At 54.3% G+C, this 17,076-nt stretch overlaps 2 protein-coding genes across 8 annotated transcripts in view; both read right to left on the bottom strand.

Moving 5' to 3' along the window:
* Nucleotides 1-135: 135 nt before the first annotated feature.
* On the bottom strand, nucleotides 136-4,246 carry MANF (mesencephalic astrocyte derived neurotrophic factor). The gene is made up of 4 exons (XM_060110596.1): nucleotides 4,101-4,246; nucleotides 3,205-3,332; nucleotides 2,059-2,200; nucleotides 136-613 (listed from the first exon to the last, which is right to left on the bottom strand). The coding sequence occupies exons 1-4, from the start codon at nucleotides 4,183-4,185 to the stop codon at nucleotides 429-431; spliced, it is 540 nt and encodes a 179-aa protein (XP_059966579.1). The 5' UTR covers nucleotides 4,186-4,246; the 3' UTR covers nucleotides 136-428.
* A 2,271-nt stretch (nucleotides 4,247-6,517) lies between these two features.
* The window catches only part of DOCK3 (dedicator of cytokinesis 3), a 422,568-nt gene continuing 412,009 nt past the window's right edge, over nucleotides 6,518-17,076 (bottom strand). For 6 of the 7 annotated variants that reach the window (XM_060109452.1, XM_060109454.1, XM_060109455.1 and 3 more), the window contains 5 exons: nucleotides 15,057-15,175; nucleotides 13,783-13,870; nucleotides 9,798-9,920; nucleotides 9,180-9,262; nucleotides 6,518-8,347 (listed from right to left, as the gene is read on the bottom strand). In XM_060109452.1, the coding sequence (XP_059965435.1) occupies nucleotides 7,838-8,347; nucleotides 9,180-9,262; nucleotides 9,798-9,920; nucleotides 13,783-13,870; nucleotides 15,057-15,175 (923 nt within the window). In that variant the 3' untranslated portion in view covers nucleotides 6,518-7,837. The remainder of the gene's footprint in view (nucleotides 8,348-9,179; nucleotides 9,263-9,797; nucleotides 9,921-13,782; nucleotides 13,871-15,056; nucleotides 15,176-17,076) is intronic. The other variant, XM_060109453.1, reaches the window with a different exon arrangement.

Below are 17,076 nucleotides of genomic sequence, written 5' to 3'. Positions count from 1 at the left end.
ACCCTCCGGTCCTGCACAACCCCACGTGCCTCAGTCCCCCTGGCATCTCCAGCACTGACTGGTGGTCGAGGGACAAATGTGAATATACCTGAAAACTCTTTTTAAACTGGAAAGCATAAACCGGTGAAATCTTCATTACGGGTAAAACCCAGTTTCAGTATTCACTTTAATTCTTCAAGGACAGCTAGAAATTTTCTTCCTTTAATAAAAAAATCCCAGACATACTTTGAAGTCCTAGAGTAAATCGGCAACAGAACAAAGTGAATCCCCCCCAAGGGGGCGCTGTGGACCCAGCATCATCAGGAAAGCTCCAGGCTTCAAGCCTGACTTTGTCAGGAGCCTACTTAAAAAATAAATTACAAAAAGGCTGTTTGGGACAGACACAGATGAAGTGTTTTTCCCCTCAGGTGCAGCAGGCATCGGGTAGACTACAAATCAGTCCGTGAACTGGCTGCCTTGGGGGCGTATTTAGGCATCAGTTCATTAATCTTCCGGATGTAGTCAGACTTTTCTGCACAGCCTTTGCACGTCTCTCCCCAGTCGTCCAGGATCTTCTTTAGCTCTTTAACTCGAAGCTTCTTCAGGTCTACTGTGCTCAGGTCGATCTGCTTGTCTGGAGAGAGCAGGGAGAATAACCAGCTGGGTGGGAGGAACACCGGACCCCAATAGTCCCGCACATCCAAACCATCCCTTAAAACAAGCAGCCCTACTGATCGCAGGGAGACACATGCAAGTGTGTCAGTGCCCACTGCCCCCAACAGGGAGAACTAGCCCAGGCCCCTTCACCTGGAAGGTGGGTCTCATGCTGGCAATGTCCACCACAGACATGCAAGTGTCACCAGGGACAGGGATGGAGGCCATGTGGTCTTTACAGGAGGAACCTTATAGGAGGAATGTGGCTCCCACTCCAAGTGCCTCTTAAACAGTCACAGTGCAGCCCACACCACTGTAGAATAAGAGCTCCAGGGTGACAGAGCAGATAGATCCCCTAGCTTCAACTGCCCAACACAGACCCTGGTCAGGCCCTTGAGTTAGAAGCTTACTCTTCCATGACCACTTGTGCCCACAGAGACACCCTGAGTCATCAGGACCGAACGAGGATCACTCTCAGAAGACCAGTTATCCTTGACACAAGTGGGCGAACACAGCCCTTGGACACTCAATTCACAATAAAATATGTTGGTGCTGTTTAAATTGTACAGAAGAGGACAATGATTCCTGGCCCTGACTCTTTCTGAAGACCTGAACTGTTTTTCCCACCAGAGACTTACTCAGCAAAAGAGATGCTGTGCGCCCATAACCTTGGGCCTTCTTGTTGGGACACAGCCATTCTTTTTAAAATAATAAAGATCGCTGGGCCTTCAGAGCCTGCAGTCAGGACAAGCCTTTTTGTTTTGTTTTGTTTTGTTTTTTGTGGTACGCGGGCCTCTCACTGTTGTGGCCTCTCCCGTTGCGGAGCACAGGCTCCGGACACGCAGGCTCAGCGGCCATGGCTCATGGACCTAGCTGCTCCGCGGCATGCGGGATCTTCCCTGACCGGGGCACGAACCCGTGTCCCCTGCATCGGCAGGCGGACTCTCAACCACTGCGCCACCAGGGAAGCCCAGGACAAGCCTGTTAAAGGCAAGTCAGACTACATCCCTTCTCTGGCCGAAAACCAACATTCTCATCTTCCCTCAGACTAAAAGCCAAATCTTCACCAACGTGCAAGGCCCTCTGTGACCTGCCCACCCATCTGTCATGCCACTGGCTGCTTTTGCACTGTTTCCTCTGCCTGAAATGCTCTTCCACTAGTTATGCCCTTGGCTAATCCCCCACCTTCTTCAAAGTTTGCTGAAATGTCACCTCCTCGATGAGGCCTATTCTGACCTCCACCCACCATGATGCAAGGTGAGTCTGTGCACTGCCCCCCCCCACCATTTAACACCACCAACCATGCTGTATAACTCACTCGTGAAGGCTCTAGTTTATCACGTGCCTTCCCCAGCTACAAAGTAAACTTCATTAATGCCCGAGCAAGGAGGAGGTTTGGTGTCGGTAAAATAAGGCCACACTCACCGTATTTTAGCTCACAGATCTGGCTGTCCTTCTTCTTGAGCTTCTCACAGATCTTCTCCACAGGGATGTGGTGGGCCAGGGGCTTCGACACCTCGTTGATGATCTTGGTGGCTGCATCATCTGTGGCCCCAATGTAGTAGCACTGCAGCAAGAAAGGACAATGGCCTTCAGGAGGTGCCACTTGAGAGCTGTCTCCTCCAAAGCATATTGACATCTGAAAACATCTTCTTTCTCTGCCAGGGCCTCATTTTCCCATGCCCCGCCTGTATTGGCAGTCAGATTCAGTCAGTGTAAACCCCAGGCTCTTAATACACGCTTGGTCCCAGAGCTGACAGCCACCAGATGAATTTAAGTCACCACGGTTCAAACCTTTAAACAGAAAGACAGACAAACCAGAGACGGCCAGGAAAGTAAAGCTACAAAAGCCATCGTTTCATTAGGGCTCTTGTCCTCAATTCAGCCTTGGCCTACCCTGGGCACACTTTGTAATCTTCTACTGCCCTCACACATGCCAAGATTGCTCTGGCCTCTGGGCATTCACACTGGCTATTCCCTCTGCCTGGGATGCTCTTCCCCCTTCACAATGATGACCCTTTCTCAGAAGAATTCTTTTTTTTCTTGTGGTACGCGGGCCTCTCACTGTTGTGGCCTCTCCCGTTGCGGAGCACAGTCTCCGGATTCGCAGGCTCAGCGGCCATGGCTCACGGGACCAGCCGCTCCACGGCATGTGGGATCTTCCCGGACCGGGGCACGAACCCGTGTCCCTTGCATCGGCAGGCGGACTCTCAACCACTGTGCCACCAAGGAAGCCCTCAGAAGAATTCTTGACTACTGTCTAAATCAGCACCCACTCATTCCATCCTGGTCCATTTTCTGCGTGACACCCATCCCACTGCATCATTTGCCTGTCATTGCTCTCCCCCGATATTTCCAGTGCCCAGCACACAGTAGGTGCTTAATCAGTACTAAGAGGGTAACATCACAACTGCAGAATACAGAAGGCCCTTCAGTCCCACATTAGTTAACTGACAGAACATCTGGCCTCCTGAATAGACAAGTGGGCAGGGCCTTTTACTGAGAGGCCTGTGAAGCAGAGGGTTAAACACTGGCCAGGGCCAGCTTGGGGAGGGTCAGACAGCTACTCACCAACCGATTCTCTTTGCCTCTTGCTTCACGGCAGAACTTTATAAATTCTTTTTCAATAGAGGCTGGTGAGAATGTGACATCTCTGTCCTTGAGGTCCTGGTAAAATCTTCCCAGATAAGAAATACAAACTGGAAAAGAGAGGGAAGGGAGATGCTCAGCAATCACCAAGTTGCACCGCAATTCGCCAGGAGGGAACTCCGTCAGCAATTTTAATAGGAGACACGGAGAAAGGTGAGTTTTTCCATCACCGATTTTCTCAGGTGCCCACAGGTAGACAGAACCGCGCTCCGGGTTGCTGGGCCCCATGGTTCACCCAGGGCATACGGGGAACGAGCATCACTCAATGACCCACAAACGGCTCCTCCCTGCTTTTTCCATAAAGTTTAAGCCGAGACTGAACACGTGTCCTTGAGATGGACTCACTGTGACCTCATAAATGGACAAACTGGAGGCCGAAGAAAAAAGCGATCCAAATGCTGCTCATTTCCAAATACAACACCGAACTCCGAGGTGCGGCTTCGCAACCTCATCAGACAAGGCGCGGTGCCCACGGCCGGCCCTCAGGACTCCCCACCCCGGCCAGGGCCGCTGCCGGGAGCCTCTGCCCAGTGACGGGAAAGCACCAAAACTCCAGCGTTATCTCAATTTCAGGCCAAGTTTTCTGCACGATCTAGTCCCAGCTTCTTCTCGTCGGACCAATGTTTTGTAGGCCCAGGAAATGTTTTCTAAGAGGCCCGGCGTCGGCCCCTCCTCTGGCGGACCCCGCTGGGGCCGGCCGCCCCTGCCGCCCCCGCCCGTATCAGCCCCCTGCCACTGGGCCGCTCAGTGGTTTGGTTAGGTTCGGCAGCGCCGCCGCTAGGCGGGCCACAGCGCACGGACCCCCAACCCCGCAGCACCTTCGCAGTCGCCCGGCCGCAGCGCCCGGCTACCCGGCAGCACGCTCAGAGCCAGCGCCACCGCCAGCCCGTGCGTGGCCCACATCCTCCTCCACCAGCCGCCGCCGCCGCCACCGCCCGACTCAACCGCGCCCGTAGAGCCGCGCTTCTTCCAGGTCCAGGCCGCGCGCCGTGGCTCCCCATTGGCGGGTGCCCTCCGCGCCCTCCCACACACCATGTCCCCATTGGTCCATGCGCCTCGGAGCCCAGACGGGCGGCTCCACGCTGCCCTTCCCCATTGGCTGGTGGCGTCGCCCGCCCTCGGCCCTAGACAGTTGTCGGCCGCTGATTGAACCAGGGCGGTCGGCAGGAAGCGGCCGTGGAGGCGGCGGAAGGGGCTCGGGCCGCCATCTTGGGTAGGTATCCCGGCAGTGTCTGAGGTGGAGAGTTGCCGGCTGAAGTCGGGTTTGGCCGCTGTACCGCGCGTGTTCCGTTGGCTTGCGTACCCCCTATTCTGGGCCCCAAGCCGGCCCGAAAAACCCACGGACCTCCCCGCCCAGGCCCCGAATCGTGGCGCAGGTCAGGGGCTTTGGGGCCAGCCGTAGCCTAACAAGGCAGGGACGGCGGGCGGCCGCAGGCGAGGCTCCGAAGAGGTTTTTTTTTCCTTTTACCTTTTTTTTTTTTTTTTTGAAGGATCACGTAGGCAGGGGGAACCAGACTTTGGGGAGCCCCTGCGGAGGTTCTGGCGCCTGCGAGGCCGGCGGATCACGTCCGAATTGCCTCAGCAGCTCAGGCACCCACCCGCTTGAGCCCCGGGTAGCCGGAGCCCGCCTCGCGCGGGCCGTCAGGGGTACCCGGGCCGGGGTGGACAGACTCTGGGCTGGAGGGGCGCCCGTAGGAAGGGCTCTCTTCCGGGCTGCCTTCCCAGAGCTCAGAGAGGCACCCGGGTCAGGGTTGGTTGCGTGGCTTTGGGATCAGAAGCATCCCGCCTCAGAGTGGGGGGGTTGGGGGTTCGGAGCCTTGTCCCGCACGCTGGGAAGAGGTGCCCCCCCCCTTTCCTCACAAGCCTCGGAAGCCTGGCCGAGGCGGCTGGCACGCCGTCTCCTGCTTCCCACTGAGCGCTCAGGGCCCTTGGCTGCCCTCATTTCCAGGGCAGGGCTTGGCTCCCTGTCTTTGAAGGCAGGACGTGGGAAAGATTGGCTCTGCGCTCAAGGCAGAAAGGAGATTTCTATGGGGCTAAAAGGGCTTGGAGCCCAGCGACAAGTGTTGGAGAGGGGCACTTGCGCTGCTCCCAATTCAGTGAATTCAGTGGGTCAGTATCAGGTATTCATCTTTAATTCACATCACAGCAGTCAAAGGAGTGGGGAAAGGGGGGAAATAAGGTGGCAGATATTTACATTTAAAATTCACATTACTTGTTGGATTTAGAACATGCTACCACAATATATACAGTAAAACCTTTTGGGACGCCAGTACAAATTTTTTTTTTCTTTAACTTTGCTTTCTGGTACAGGTAAGACCATTTTTAAGTCACTTATTTTAAACATAAATACACAAAAGAAATGGTTAGAAGTTTTCTTATTTTAAATAAGCACAGAATGCCAGAGGTTAAAAACACATTTATAGGGCTGAATACCAATTGGACATCACACTCTATACATTTTTTGCTCAAATTCCTGTACAAATACACAGCATTCAAATAGGTATTTACAAATAAGCTTGAAAGAATGAAAATCAGTATTTCACAATCTTTTCAGAGGATTCTCATCTCTTGCCTCCCACTTCCCTTCAGACTGGCTGATTCTCCAGTGAAAGGAATTTGGATTATGTCTTTTTCATCCAATTAGGGAAAATGGAGAGGGAAAACAAACCGGGCTCACCCTGTATAAGGCAAGGCCAAATGAACCCACATTCCACTCTACCCTCCCATGCCGCCAGGTGGAGAAGGTAGATGTTCTTATGTGAGGATTGCCTTGTCCAGGGATTGAGGTTCAGAAGTGCCCTAAAACCTAAATATGCCCTCCTACCTAAGAAATTCAAAGCTAGTCCCCGACTGTCACACTTGTGAACACCAGATGGTCCAGGCCTGCCAGGACTGACCCACTCTGCTTGGAGTCACCCTTGAAGTATCAGAAAGGACCCACAATGGTGATAAACACTCCCAGATGCCCTGAAGCTAATGTGGCCCCCCATCTTTCCTCATAGGTTACTTGCTGGCATTCCTATTAAACAATCTGGCATTTGTTTACAAGTGAAAAACACCCTAACCATGGAGGTCAGATGGGCCAGCAGAAGAGGAACTAGGGGAGAACATAGCTGCTCAACAAGGAGAAGGCAGCCTTGGGACCATCACAGTTGTGAATGCAAGCAAATAAATGTTTCGTAGACTTTTTAAAGTAACTTAGAAGCACCCTGGTAAAATACTATTACCACCCCACCCCATTCCCCCAAATAATAAACCAAGAGGAAAATCGGTGCCCTGACCTGAAAGTTTCCTATGAAGACACCACTGCCTTCTGCCCAACAGACTGGGGAGGCTGGAGAAACTGCCCTCCTGCCTGCCCTGAACCCTGAGTGGTGGTCCCCACGGGCCTGGAGCTGAGGCCCTGCACTTGGCTACTGGGAGAGGTTAATTCAACCTGCGTGGCTCTCTGCTTCTAAGAGGAGAAGCTCCCTCCCACCCTTTTTACCCAGGAGCTTGCTGAACCTGACCACAAGTCCTCAGGCCTTAGAATCCTGGCTGGGCAGCCAACCCCACTGCTTGGAGGTAGTGCTGAAAATCCCTGATTCAGGAGCTGATGACAGGCACCCTGGCCACTTCTGAAAGCCTAGAGGATTTCCGGCCCCTGCCACACCCCAGCCTCACTCCTGTATCAGCTTGTTTCTCAACACGTGGCTGCCCGGGCCCTGGGGAGGAAGGTGGCGAGGGTAGTCCCTCTGGCGCTACACCCCCACTCAAGCTCCAGAGGGTAGGAGATAACCACTGCAGATCCATGCACCAAGGGGGCTCCTGCAGGGCACAGGGTGTATTAAGAGTGGAGAGGGGCAAAGGGTCAGAAATAAAAACGATGGAGGGAAAAATCCAAGGTAGAGTAGGAGGCAGGGCTGGCCCACGGAAGCCTGGCAGTATGCCCTGGGCATGCAGTTAGGCCAGGTCACATGCCTGAGCTGGCAGGTTGGCCTAGCCAGCCTCTCAGTTGCACACTCCTGGATGGAAGAGGGAGCAGGTGGGCAGACATTTGTGCAAAATGGCTTGTAGCCCCCTTGTCCACTGGTGACATAGTCAACGTGGTCCTTGCAATCCCTGAATACAACCGTGAGCTCTTCTGTCCACACAGCAAAGGAAGAGGTCCCTAGTGCAATTTCCATTCTGTGCATCTCTTCCCTGGAGGGAGGGCCTGGGCTCCTACACCCCTGGGCCCTGCAAAGCAATCGATTCTGTCTGTGCAATATCTCCATAGAGCTCCACATCATCTGGAACTGCAGGAGGAAGAAAGCATCTATTCCACAAAGGAAAAAGGAAAACCCATAGAAATGGAATGTAGAAAATGAAATAAAAAGAGAAGCCACAACCCTTCATGCTGCTGTGGCCTCTGTACATGGCAACACACGAGTTCACGGCAGTAGAATGTAGACTCGGGGTGGTTCTCTCCTGAGTGCCAGGCCTCTCTGGCTCCCTGCGGGGGACTTGCTTTTCAGACTGGAGCGGTGGGGAAAGCTGCTCACCGAGCGTGGTGTCCCAGCTGCCTCCCTGCCCCTCACTGTTCCCCTCGGCTGTGCTCCCAGGCCATGCGAGCCTGCTCTTCCTTGGTGCTCCCAGGAGGCAGCGAGGCCTTGCGATGCAGGCCCCGAGGCCTCTCGGTCTCCTCGCGCAGCAGCACACCTTCGTCGTGCTCCAGGGCCGGCAGGCGGGGGTGGTAGGGCTTGGGTGGCAGCGCAGGTGGGTCCATGGGGTCCTGAGGGATGACACATCCCGGGGCTGAGTGGCTTCGGCACGGCTGGGCCTTGATGGAGTCCAGAACAGCGGACTCGGAGAGGCTGTAGTGGACAGGGAGGTAGGGTGGCTCAAGATCGTCGTCAGCATTCCAGGCCTGGCTCGGCACGGAGTCCATGGTGTCGGTTCGAGGAGGGGCCTCCGAGGAGTGCCCAAAGTTACTCTCGCTTAGGGAAGACACACCGCTGCTGGCACTGCCAGACAGCGTAGAGTTGCTGCCATCCAGGCCCGACTGGGGGCTTGTGGGGGAGGCTGGGATAGGGTGGAGAGGAGACTGCAAAAGAAAAGGTAAAAATGTTAGAATCCCTCTTTCCAAACAGGCTGGCTGGCCCACTACGGGAAGAGAAGACCAAGAGTCTGCTTATTAATGAACTTTAATCCTCATCAACAGCATGTTTCTTGTTTCATCATCAGTCACCCCCTAGCTCTTCCCTGCCCCCAACAAGCCAGTGGAGGCCCAGAATCACCTGCATTTCTGTGGCTAAAAAATGGCCCTGTCTTGGCTGCTGGGCAGTTGTGCCCCCTGAAGCCATGTCCCAGGCTGCTGGCTGTGGCTCTGGGGTACAGACAGAAGGGCTGGGTCATCAGGCCAGTTGGCGAGGGTAGAAAGAACCCTAGTGGGCCACGGACCAGATGAGTGCATTCTGCTGCTGAAATCTGTGACAGTCTTTCCCAATTTGCAGAAAAGTTAACGAGTTTTTCATAAAGGTCTGGTATCTGATGCTTCTTGCTTTGAGTGGACTCCAGTTTAAAGTGCTCTATGACCCACCACAGGAATGTTTCTTTACGTCTTGAACTGTGGTGTGTTGATAAGTTGGGTGTTGGCAGGGAACCCCCTGGCTTCTCACTGCTCGTTGCTCACATACTCTGAGTACCATGTGTTGCCATCTCCAGGACCCTCTGACTTCCCTGCCCCCATCACATTTGTTGCAGGACACATTGGTCATCTGCATCCCAAGTGTGGCTCCGGCCACCCCCAGCTTCTGCCAGGCTGGGCTCTCAGGGACAGGAGCAGGAGAGGTAGACCTCAGGTGTCTCAGGGGTGATTCTAGCAGCTGAGATGGCTCCTCTCACATCCTGGTGGGGCTGTCACCTTAGTGCATTACCTTGCGCAGGGTCCGGGCTGGGAGGGCCGGGGGGGTGTCACCCAGGGGGTGGTGGAAGGCGTCAAAGTGTAGGGAGTAATGACCTGCAAAGGAAACAGAACCAGAGCGTCAGCTGGGCCCTTCTTGCGCTGCACGTCCGCATATCTTGCAGGGACAACTGGACAGATGTGAGTCTCCTGCAACCCCTCAGCATTGAAGGCCACAGGAAAACCTCTCTTTTCACTGAAGTTCTCCAAAACACAAGCTGCTGGAGTAGAGACACCCATGCCACACAGGAGGTCAAGAAGGTCAAGTGCATCAGAGCCCATGGAACAACAGACCGCAGACAGTGGCAGCTCTCAGCCTGCTGCTTGGCGACGACAGGCTGGTGAGTATCACGCTTGGCATGGTCAGTTCTGATGTCTTCAGCCTCCATGGTTGGAAAGGCCTCACTGAGCTCACCTGCTGTGCTTGGAAACCTCACTGACCCCAAAGCCCTGCAGGATCCTTCCTGCGGTGGGGATGTTTTTTCCTTGGCTGAGTCGGCCCATCTTCTCAGCCTGGAGGGCTGTTGCCCTTGCCCGTGAGTAGAATCTGAGACTGGGGACTATCTGGGGGACCCGCTGGAGGTCTTCTTACCATGCAGCAGGCTTCGGGGAGGCACTGGGGGGGCCAGGATGCACCCCGTGTGGGCAGACAGGAAGGGCTGGGCCTCTCGGGCTCCGCTATCCAGGCTCCAGCTGCTGGGGGCTGCTGGCACCGCTGAAGGGTGAAAACAGATGGCATGAAGGGAGGTTACTTCTTGAGCCACCCTCTGAGAGAAGCCTGTCCTACAGCCTATGGCTTCTGCAGGTGCATACTATGTACTCAGCACACGTGGGAGTGGCACGCCAGCTCCTAAGACACAAAACACTGGCTAAGCAAGACACTGTGGCCCACAGGGGACCGTGGTCAGGATAGAAGCCACTTAAGAGGATGGCAACAGAGTGAACTGATGTCTGAAGAGTACTCAGGATACGGTAAGCGGAGAGAAAGTGCAGCAAGGAGTGAGCATCTGCAGCCTCCAGGACTTGCCAGGAGGAGAAGAGAGAACAGAAGAGGTGAGAAGAGGAGAGTCAAACAGGCTGATGGGACTGCAAAAAAAGAGAGAGAGAGTGCGAGTGCGCACCTATGGAGAGTCTTACCAAGGTCAGGATTCAGGGCTCTCCCATAGCCCTGGCCCAATGGAAAAAGCAGGGAGCAGGATGGGTGGGCAGCAGAGACTGCCTCCGTCCACAGCTGCTGCACGGCCAGGGAGGGGGCAGGAGCTGCCCCCAAGCTGGCCCCACAAAGAGCCTGTGGTTAAGTACAAGCTTTGCCCATCCCTGTTGCTTCTGTGCCCACTGGCCGGGCTTGGGATGCACAGGGGTTTTCTAGGTAAGGACTGGTATTCACTGTGCCTGCTGGAGGAGAGTCTAAAGCCTGTGAGTCATGGCCCAGGTCCAGCAGGGACCACTGCTTCCAGAGAGGAGAGAGGGCTGTGGAGCCCATGGGTGCTTTGGGGCATGTAGAGAGGCCCAGTTCCTGGCACCCACATGCTATGGATGCAGGGTAGAGTGGGCCCTGGACAAAGGGAAACACAGGGTGTCCACCTATGGTAAGGAAGAAGTCTAGTGCCAGAATACTGGCCCTTCAGCCACAGCTGGGGTGAGTGACTTTGTAAGAGGGGAGAGGAGAGAAGGGATGGCTGGACCTTGGGGTCCGAGGAGCAGAAGGGGGGCATGTGAATGCTACTGGCCAACTCCTCCTGGAGAACAAATAACACTGACAAGAAATATGACCTTTCTCTGACAAAGCCAGACAGGCACCAGTTCTCTTTTGGGCTCTCCTAGAGAGAGAAGTGGCCTACCCACTGGCTTTGTTCTGAGGCAGTCATAACTAAAGTGAGCCTGACAAGGCTGGGGTCTGGGTTCTTCCCACTCCAGGTCCTGCGTGGGGAATGCCAGGGCCTAATGGGACCTGAGAGGCTCTGGGAGGGAAGGAGCTGGAGCTTAGCCATTGAGGAGGATGTGGCCAGGAGGGGTTGGGCCCCATGTGGTCCAGGGATAAGGTGATGGGTGATGTCCACCCTAGTCCTCACTGGTCAAGAACTGCTGTGGGCTTGCAGCAGAACACAGGGTAGAACTCAACGACCTCAACAGCTTCAGTTCTGAGGAGCATGGCTCAGTCTCATGGGATGGCTGACGGCTGGTGGCAGAAGGGAGGGTGTGGCAGTGATTGGGTAGACAGACACTCAGCTGTCCACTTAAGGGAGGAAAGAATTCTGACTCTGGTGAACACCAGGTGGATTCCACCAGAAGGCCTCCTCAGAGAGCCTGGGCCACCCTAAGGACAGGACAGGCCTATTCTCATGTAGGCTTTCCTCAAGTTGCAGCATGAGCTTCCTGGTCCTCAGCACTGAGCCTCCCTCTCCCGAAAAGGAGAAGTTCCATCTCCATAAAAAGCCACCAAACCTCACGGAATAAGAAGCTTGGAGGTGGGTCTGGGCAGCTTCCCCAAAGGGGCTCTGACAGCCCAAGATCTCATGTGCACATCTAGACCCCGGAAGAACTGTGGGACTGCAAAAGTTTACCCACAAGGGCCCAAAGGATCTTGCAGGTAGCAACAATATGGGGGAAGAAAGCTGGCAAGGCTGCAATGGTGTACAAAGGGTACCTGCCTGAGCCCCTCCGTGTGAACCAGAAATCATCAAGCTCGCCCTGTAGCCTGCTGTTGGTGACCACTGAGACCAGTGAACTTGTGCCATACAGCATAAGTGTGTTGGGGTTAGTGGAAAATCTAAGATGCACAGACCTATCCTAGGAGAAGAGGGGCAATCCCCACTGTGTCCTGGCCATTTCTCTCTCTCTCTGTTATGGGCCACCACTGGCCTGAGGTCCCCTGTGCACAGCCCACAGCCTCGAGGGCAGGCTTGCTTGGTCTGGGAGTCACTGCCTAGCAAAGAGAGACACATGTAAGTGAGAAGTGGAATTCTCATGGGACTCAAGATCCCGATGACAAGAGAATGGTGACAAGTATGCACAGTTCCTGCCCTGGAGGATCCAGGTAGAGACTTAGGGAGTTATTACTCTGGCCTATGTGTTCCCCCTAGGCAAATGTCTAGTTTGCTATCCACTGAGCACTGGCTTTGTGGCTTAAATGGGCTTGCTCTGGGCTCAGCCTTTGTTCTGAGACAACCCTCTTTCCTTCCCACACCTGGGGGGTGGGCATATCCAGCTTCTTGCTGCAGCTTGGTCTGAAGCCTGAAGCTCTTCTGGGTCCAGTTGGCGTTAAGGTCCTGGTCTGGCCACCAGCACCCACTTGAGCTCTGAGCCCATCTGTGCTCTTGGCTAGATCTGAGATTGCTCCACAACTCAGGTAAAGAGAAGCCTCTGTGGATTCTGGCCCTCAAGGCCAGAAGGGCATTCTGTTTTGGGGCACAGGTGCAGGGGTCCAGGTAAGCCGCATGTTTTGGGGATGTGCAACCTTGAGGCTAGGAAGGCATCTTCAGCCAGAATCTCCATGCCCTTTGTGGTTGAGTACCCGGTGCCGATGCCTACCAGGCACTGAGGTCATGGACCCCGTGCGTGGTCTCCTTAAAGAGGACAGAGAGGCATATCCTCCATGATGAGCAGGGGAGGAACAATGACGGTGGGAACAGCAGACAGTACTTGGTGAAGAGGTGCAATGATGACATGACAACAGCTTTGGAGGGACATGTTCTGATGGGACAGCAGGTTGTATTGCTGGGGACTAAGTGTGCCCTAAAGTCCAACAGATGGAGGAGAGGGGAGGGGAACCTACAGGGAGCGGGCTGACATGGGGCCGGTTCTGTGTGGCAGGTAGGCTTAGCATGGTCCCCACACAGGTACTGTTCTATGTTAAATGAACTCAGGTCTCCATGTTTGGGCTGGGTCATATGGGTCGAAGTCTGGTTCTTCCTTCAGCTTGCTGGAGCAGAACATAGGGTAAAACTCCACTATCTATAAACAGCCTCTGATCTAACTATTGCCTAGTCTCATGGTATAGTTGTTGGACTTGCAATGTGTAAAAAATGGACTCACAGCAGCTGCAGGCCAGAGCGGCTATAGGAGGAACTGAAGTCCCTTGGACAGGACTGTCTCTGGGAAACTCACTTTGCCATGGCCTGTCCTTCCCATTATTCTTGGGGGCATGCTTAGCCACAGGCCTGTTCTGAGCAAAAAGGAGAGGTCCCCGTGGGCCCAAGTTGAGAGGGACCAAAGGGGCCACAGGGCCTGCTAAATTCTGGGGCTGGTTGGGAGGAGCCCCGGGGAGTGGCTGCCCACCGTTTACATATGGCAGCCCAAGTTTTCATAAAGGTGGGCTCGGCAGGTGGCAGCTGGGGCTTCTCAGAGGGTGGGCCCTGGGGAGGGAGAGATACAAACAAACAGGATCCAAACCTTAGCATCAAGCCAGACGTGGGTTAAATAGTGAACACAGGAACTGGTCAGGACTCTGGACAGATAGACTGGCCTGGGCATTAGAGTGTGGCTCAGCCTTGGCCAGCTGGTGCTCAGGGACAAGAGTCAGACGCTCAGGACGGGGATAAACATGGGAGGAGGCCACCTGGGAAAGGGAATTATACCTTTTTCAGCCACAGACAGATTGGGATCACTGCAGGGTTTGCAGGCTCCAACCACTTGCTGGAACAGGGCCCGCTGGAAGTTTGGCAGCTGAGGGAAGGAGAAAAACATCAAAGAGTGAAAACAACCAGTTACACCTTGGGGGCAGTGTTGTGGGCCACAGGAGCCAGGATATTCCAGGATCAGATGGAAAAATCAAAGCAGTGGTACAGCTCATGCTTGAGATGTGTTGAGAACATCAGGCCAGCGGGAAAACTATCCACGCTCTCTGGCTCTAAGTCCTGCCATGTGCCGTGTTTGAGGGTCCACCCTCCAGTGTCTCCCTGGGCTCCAGGTTGTCCTGTACATGGCCAAGAAAAAGGACACAGACACCCGAGGGTATCTAACTGTATCCTTCTGTCCTGCCAAGGAGACCCACTGGTAGAAAGGATTTAGGGACCCCTTTCACCCCTGAGCACTGACAGGTTTAGTCTCCTGGAGATGCCCCACATGCACAGGCCCATGTGAGCACTGAAGGTAGGGAAAGGGAGGCACTCAAGCCCGAAGTCACAGACAGGACCTACTGTTCTGATGGGCAGCTGCCAGGCAGACCTGCTCCTTCCACCTGGGAGGGCTGACCAGGCACAGGGAGGTACTGCTGGGAAAGTCCTGGCACTCTGGGACTAGGTAACAGTTGTTTGGAGGTGACTTTCATGGACCCTGACAGAAGGACAGGGCAGACTGGACAGGAGGGTAAGGAGCTAATCCCTGCAGCTTCTTGTTCAGGGGCCCCATATAGGATATTTGGAGAGCTGTGCAAATGGTGTGGAGAGTAGTCCCAGCGGGTAGAGAGGGGCTTCAGGTGGATGGATGGATGGATGGATGGATGAAAGAGGCAGAGTTTGCCCCAGTGAGGATGTCCTTCACACACACAGGGAAGAAGGCCATTTTCTAGACCCACGTCCACCACTGCCTTCTTGGGACAGAAAAGAACCAGTTTTCTCTGCCAGACTGTTTATAGATGAGGAGTCCAGGAGGCTGGCCAGAAGGATAGAGAGCCACACAAACAATGGTGGTTCCAACCCTGCCACCACTCTACCCACAGCTGTACTCCATCTGGACTGCTGGTTCTCACATTCACTGCAGTTCCCATCTAGGAGCCCAGCAGCCTTCTGAGGGTCTTATGGCAGAATGAGGGAGGGACGAAGGACAGTGCAGAAAGCCTAGCAAGTGCAACGAGGGAAGCCCAGGCCAACACACTTGCAGCAAAGGGCAGTCAGTAGGCTGGCTCCATTACCTGTCCGTTCTCCAGGATGGCTGCTGGATACATGGCACTGCTGGGGCGATCCCGGTGTGTGGGCAGCAGCAACATCATTTCCCGGGCATGGCGGTACTTATCTGGCAGAGAGGGAGAGCCTGTAACCAAGTGAGAACAATCACGCACAGATGACAAGCCACAGATGGAGGGCCCAGAGGGCAGGCATCCTTGGGGCCAAGGAACCAGGGTGGGTGTCCCCTTGCAGTTGGAGTGAGGATGAACTCAGCAAGCACAGGAGGAATGAAGCAGAGCCTGGTGGTTAGATGGCGGTGGGGGCTGCACCCGGCATCCCAGCCAAGGCACACATACTACAGCCTGGGGCAATGCAGACTCCCTGACAGCGCCCTCACCATGCTCAGAGGCAGATCATGAGGAGAGCTGGGGACTGGAGCTGGGGTCCTAGGGGCCCTCTGCATCCAGCACTCTTGGGAGATGGGTGTGGCCTGGATGCTGAGCTCTCTCAGGGGGCCCAGGCACGGGCCCAGGCCAGCTTGCAATGGAGCCATCACACAGAAACAGACACACTCAGATAACACAGCAGCACAGTTCTTACTTGACACACTGTTTCTACACACTTACCTTCTCCAGACACCTCTGGCCCTGTTCCCAGCTGGCTCCCTACCACCTTTTCCCAGATTCCAAGCCTCCAGTGCCTGGCCTCTGCCTTCCTGGCCATCCTACTGCAGACCCAGCCAGACTGGCTGGGGGCCCAGGGCCCTGCACACAGGGGGCTCTCCAGGGTTTTTAAGACTTGCCCTTCATTGAATTCGGGAGTCATGGAGCTAGTCTGGGACTTGTGGTTCTTTAACCCAGGCTCTTGAGTTGACTTGGTTCATACCCTTCTCTTGTGAGACCTCCTCTGGCCTGAGGGGCTGTTATGGAGACCAGATGTGGTGTGGCTTAGTCCCCATTGATGCAGGCCACAGCTATGGGCCCAGGAACCTGTCAACCAATGGTTCTCAAGGGGACCTTCCACAGAAGTAGTGAGAGTAAACTTGCGGGCTTCCCTTGGGAAGATATAATTAGAAGGCCCTCCAAATGTCCATCACTCATCGTGCCAAACGCCAGCATGTCCATGTCCAACTAGTGGGGTCTTCTGGACCCTTCGTGGGAGAGTCACCTGGACCCCAGTGCCCCTTACTTGCCCACTGGCAGCTTGGCAGCCTCCGGCTGGTTCAAGTGGTTAAAACCCCTCTCTGTGGTGTTTTCTTAGTGAGGCTCCATCTGAGAGGTGAACCTGCAGCTCAGGAGGCTGTGTGTCCCTGAAAACCAGGGTCTCTGGACCTTCCTGTGAGTGTGCCGTCCAGGCACTGTCAGGGTACAACTAAAAAAGGTCTTCTGCAGCCAGGCGTTCTTGAGATATGCCTCTTGTACTCATTTTAGTCCAAGGAGATGAGGCTTAAATATGTTGAAGAAGTCAGTATATTAAAAACAAGTAAGGCAATTATTATTTAAGTAAACTTTTTCCACAGCTGGTCTGAGTGATACTGTTTATAGAACCCCAGGGCTGGCTCTAAGACCTAGTTTTAAAAATATCCTTCATTGATAAGGGAATAAGTAAAGTATGCTTTTTTTAAAAACTAGGCCTGAATTGCTACTATTTGGTGATTTTTTCCACTTACATCAATATTTTCTTTTAGAACTTATGCTCTGAGGCAACCTCAAAAAGACGGCTGTGTAAAGAAAAAAGGAAAAGGGCTCCTAATCCCACTGGTTTCTATAGTGCCTTTCCAGCAAGAAACTCTGAATGCTCCCTGGGTCCTGCTGGCCACATCTCTGGACAGGGGTACCCCCAACTTGGCGTACACAGAGACACAGCCCCTTTATACCAACTCAGTTACATCAAACTCATATCTAATACCCATCCTGCACCAGGCGTGTGGTTGGAACATGGTGTACCGCCTTGCTCAGCTTGGCCATGGTCCCTCACCTCACAGAGCTCACAGTCTGGCTCACCAGGCCAACCCCAGATCTGCGCACTCAATATCCTGATACATGT

The sequence above is a fragment of the Mesoplodon densirostris genome, chromosome 10 (assembly GCF_025265405.1).
Source record: "Mesoplodon densirostris isolate mMesDen1 chromosome 10, mMesDen1 primary haplotype, whole genome shotgun sequence".
Classification (NCBI taxonomy): Eukaryota; Metazoa; Chordata; class Mammalia; order Artiodactyla; family Ziphiidae; genus Mesoplodon; species Mesoplodon densirostris.
Note: the sequence above shows the minus strand (reverse complement) of the source record. Positions and strands in the feature narration are given on the sequence as shown.

Excerpts from the sequence above, each read along its gene's own strand:
- MANF (XM_060110596.1), bottom strand. The coding sequence starts at position 4,185 with ATGTGGGCCACGCACGGGCTGGCGGTGGCGCTGGCTCTGAGCGTGCTG. Across the intron at positions 3,333-4,100 it reads GCGGCCGGGCGACTGCGAAG|TTTGTATTTCTTATCTGGGA; the intron begins GTGCTGCGGGGT and ends TCTCTTTTCCAG. Across the intron at positions 614-2,058 it reads GATCTGTGAGCTAAAATACG|ACAAGCAGATCGACCTGAGC; the intron begins GTGAGTGTGGCC and ends TGCTCTCTCCAG.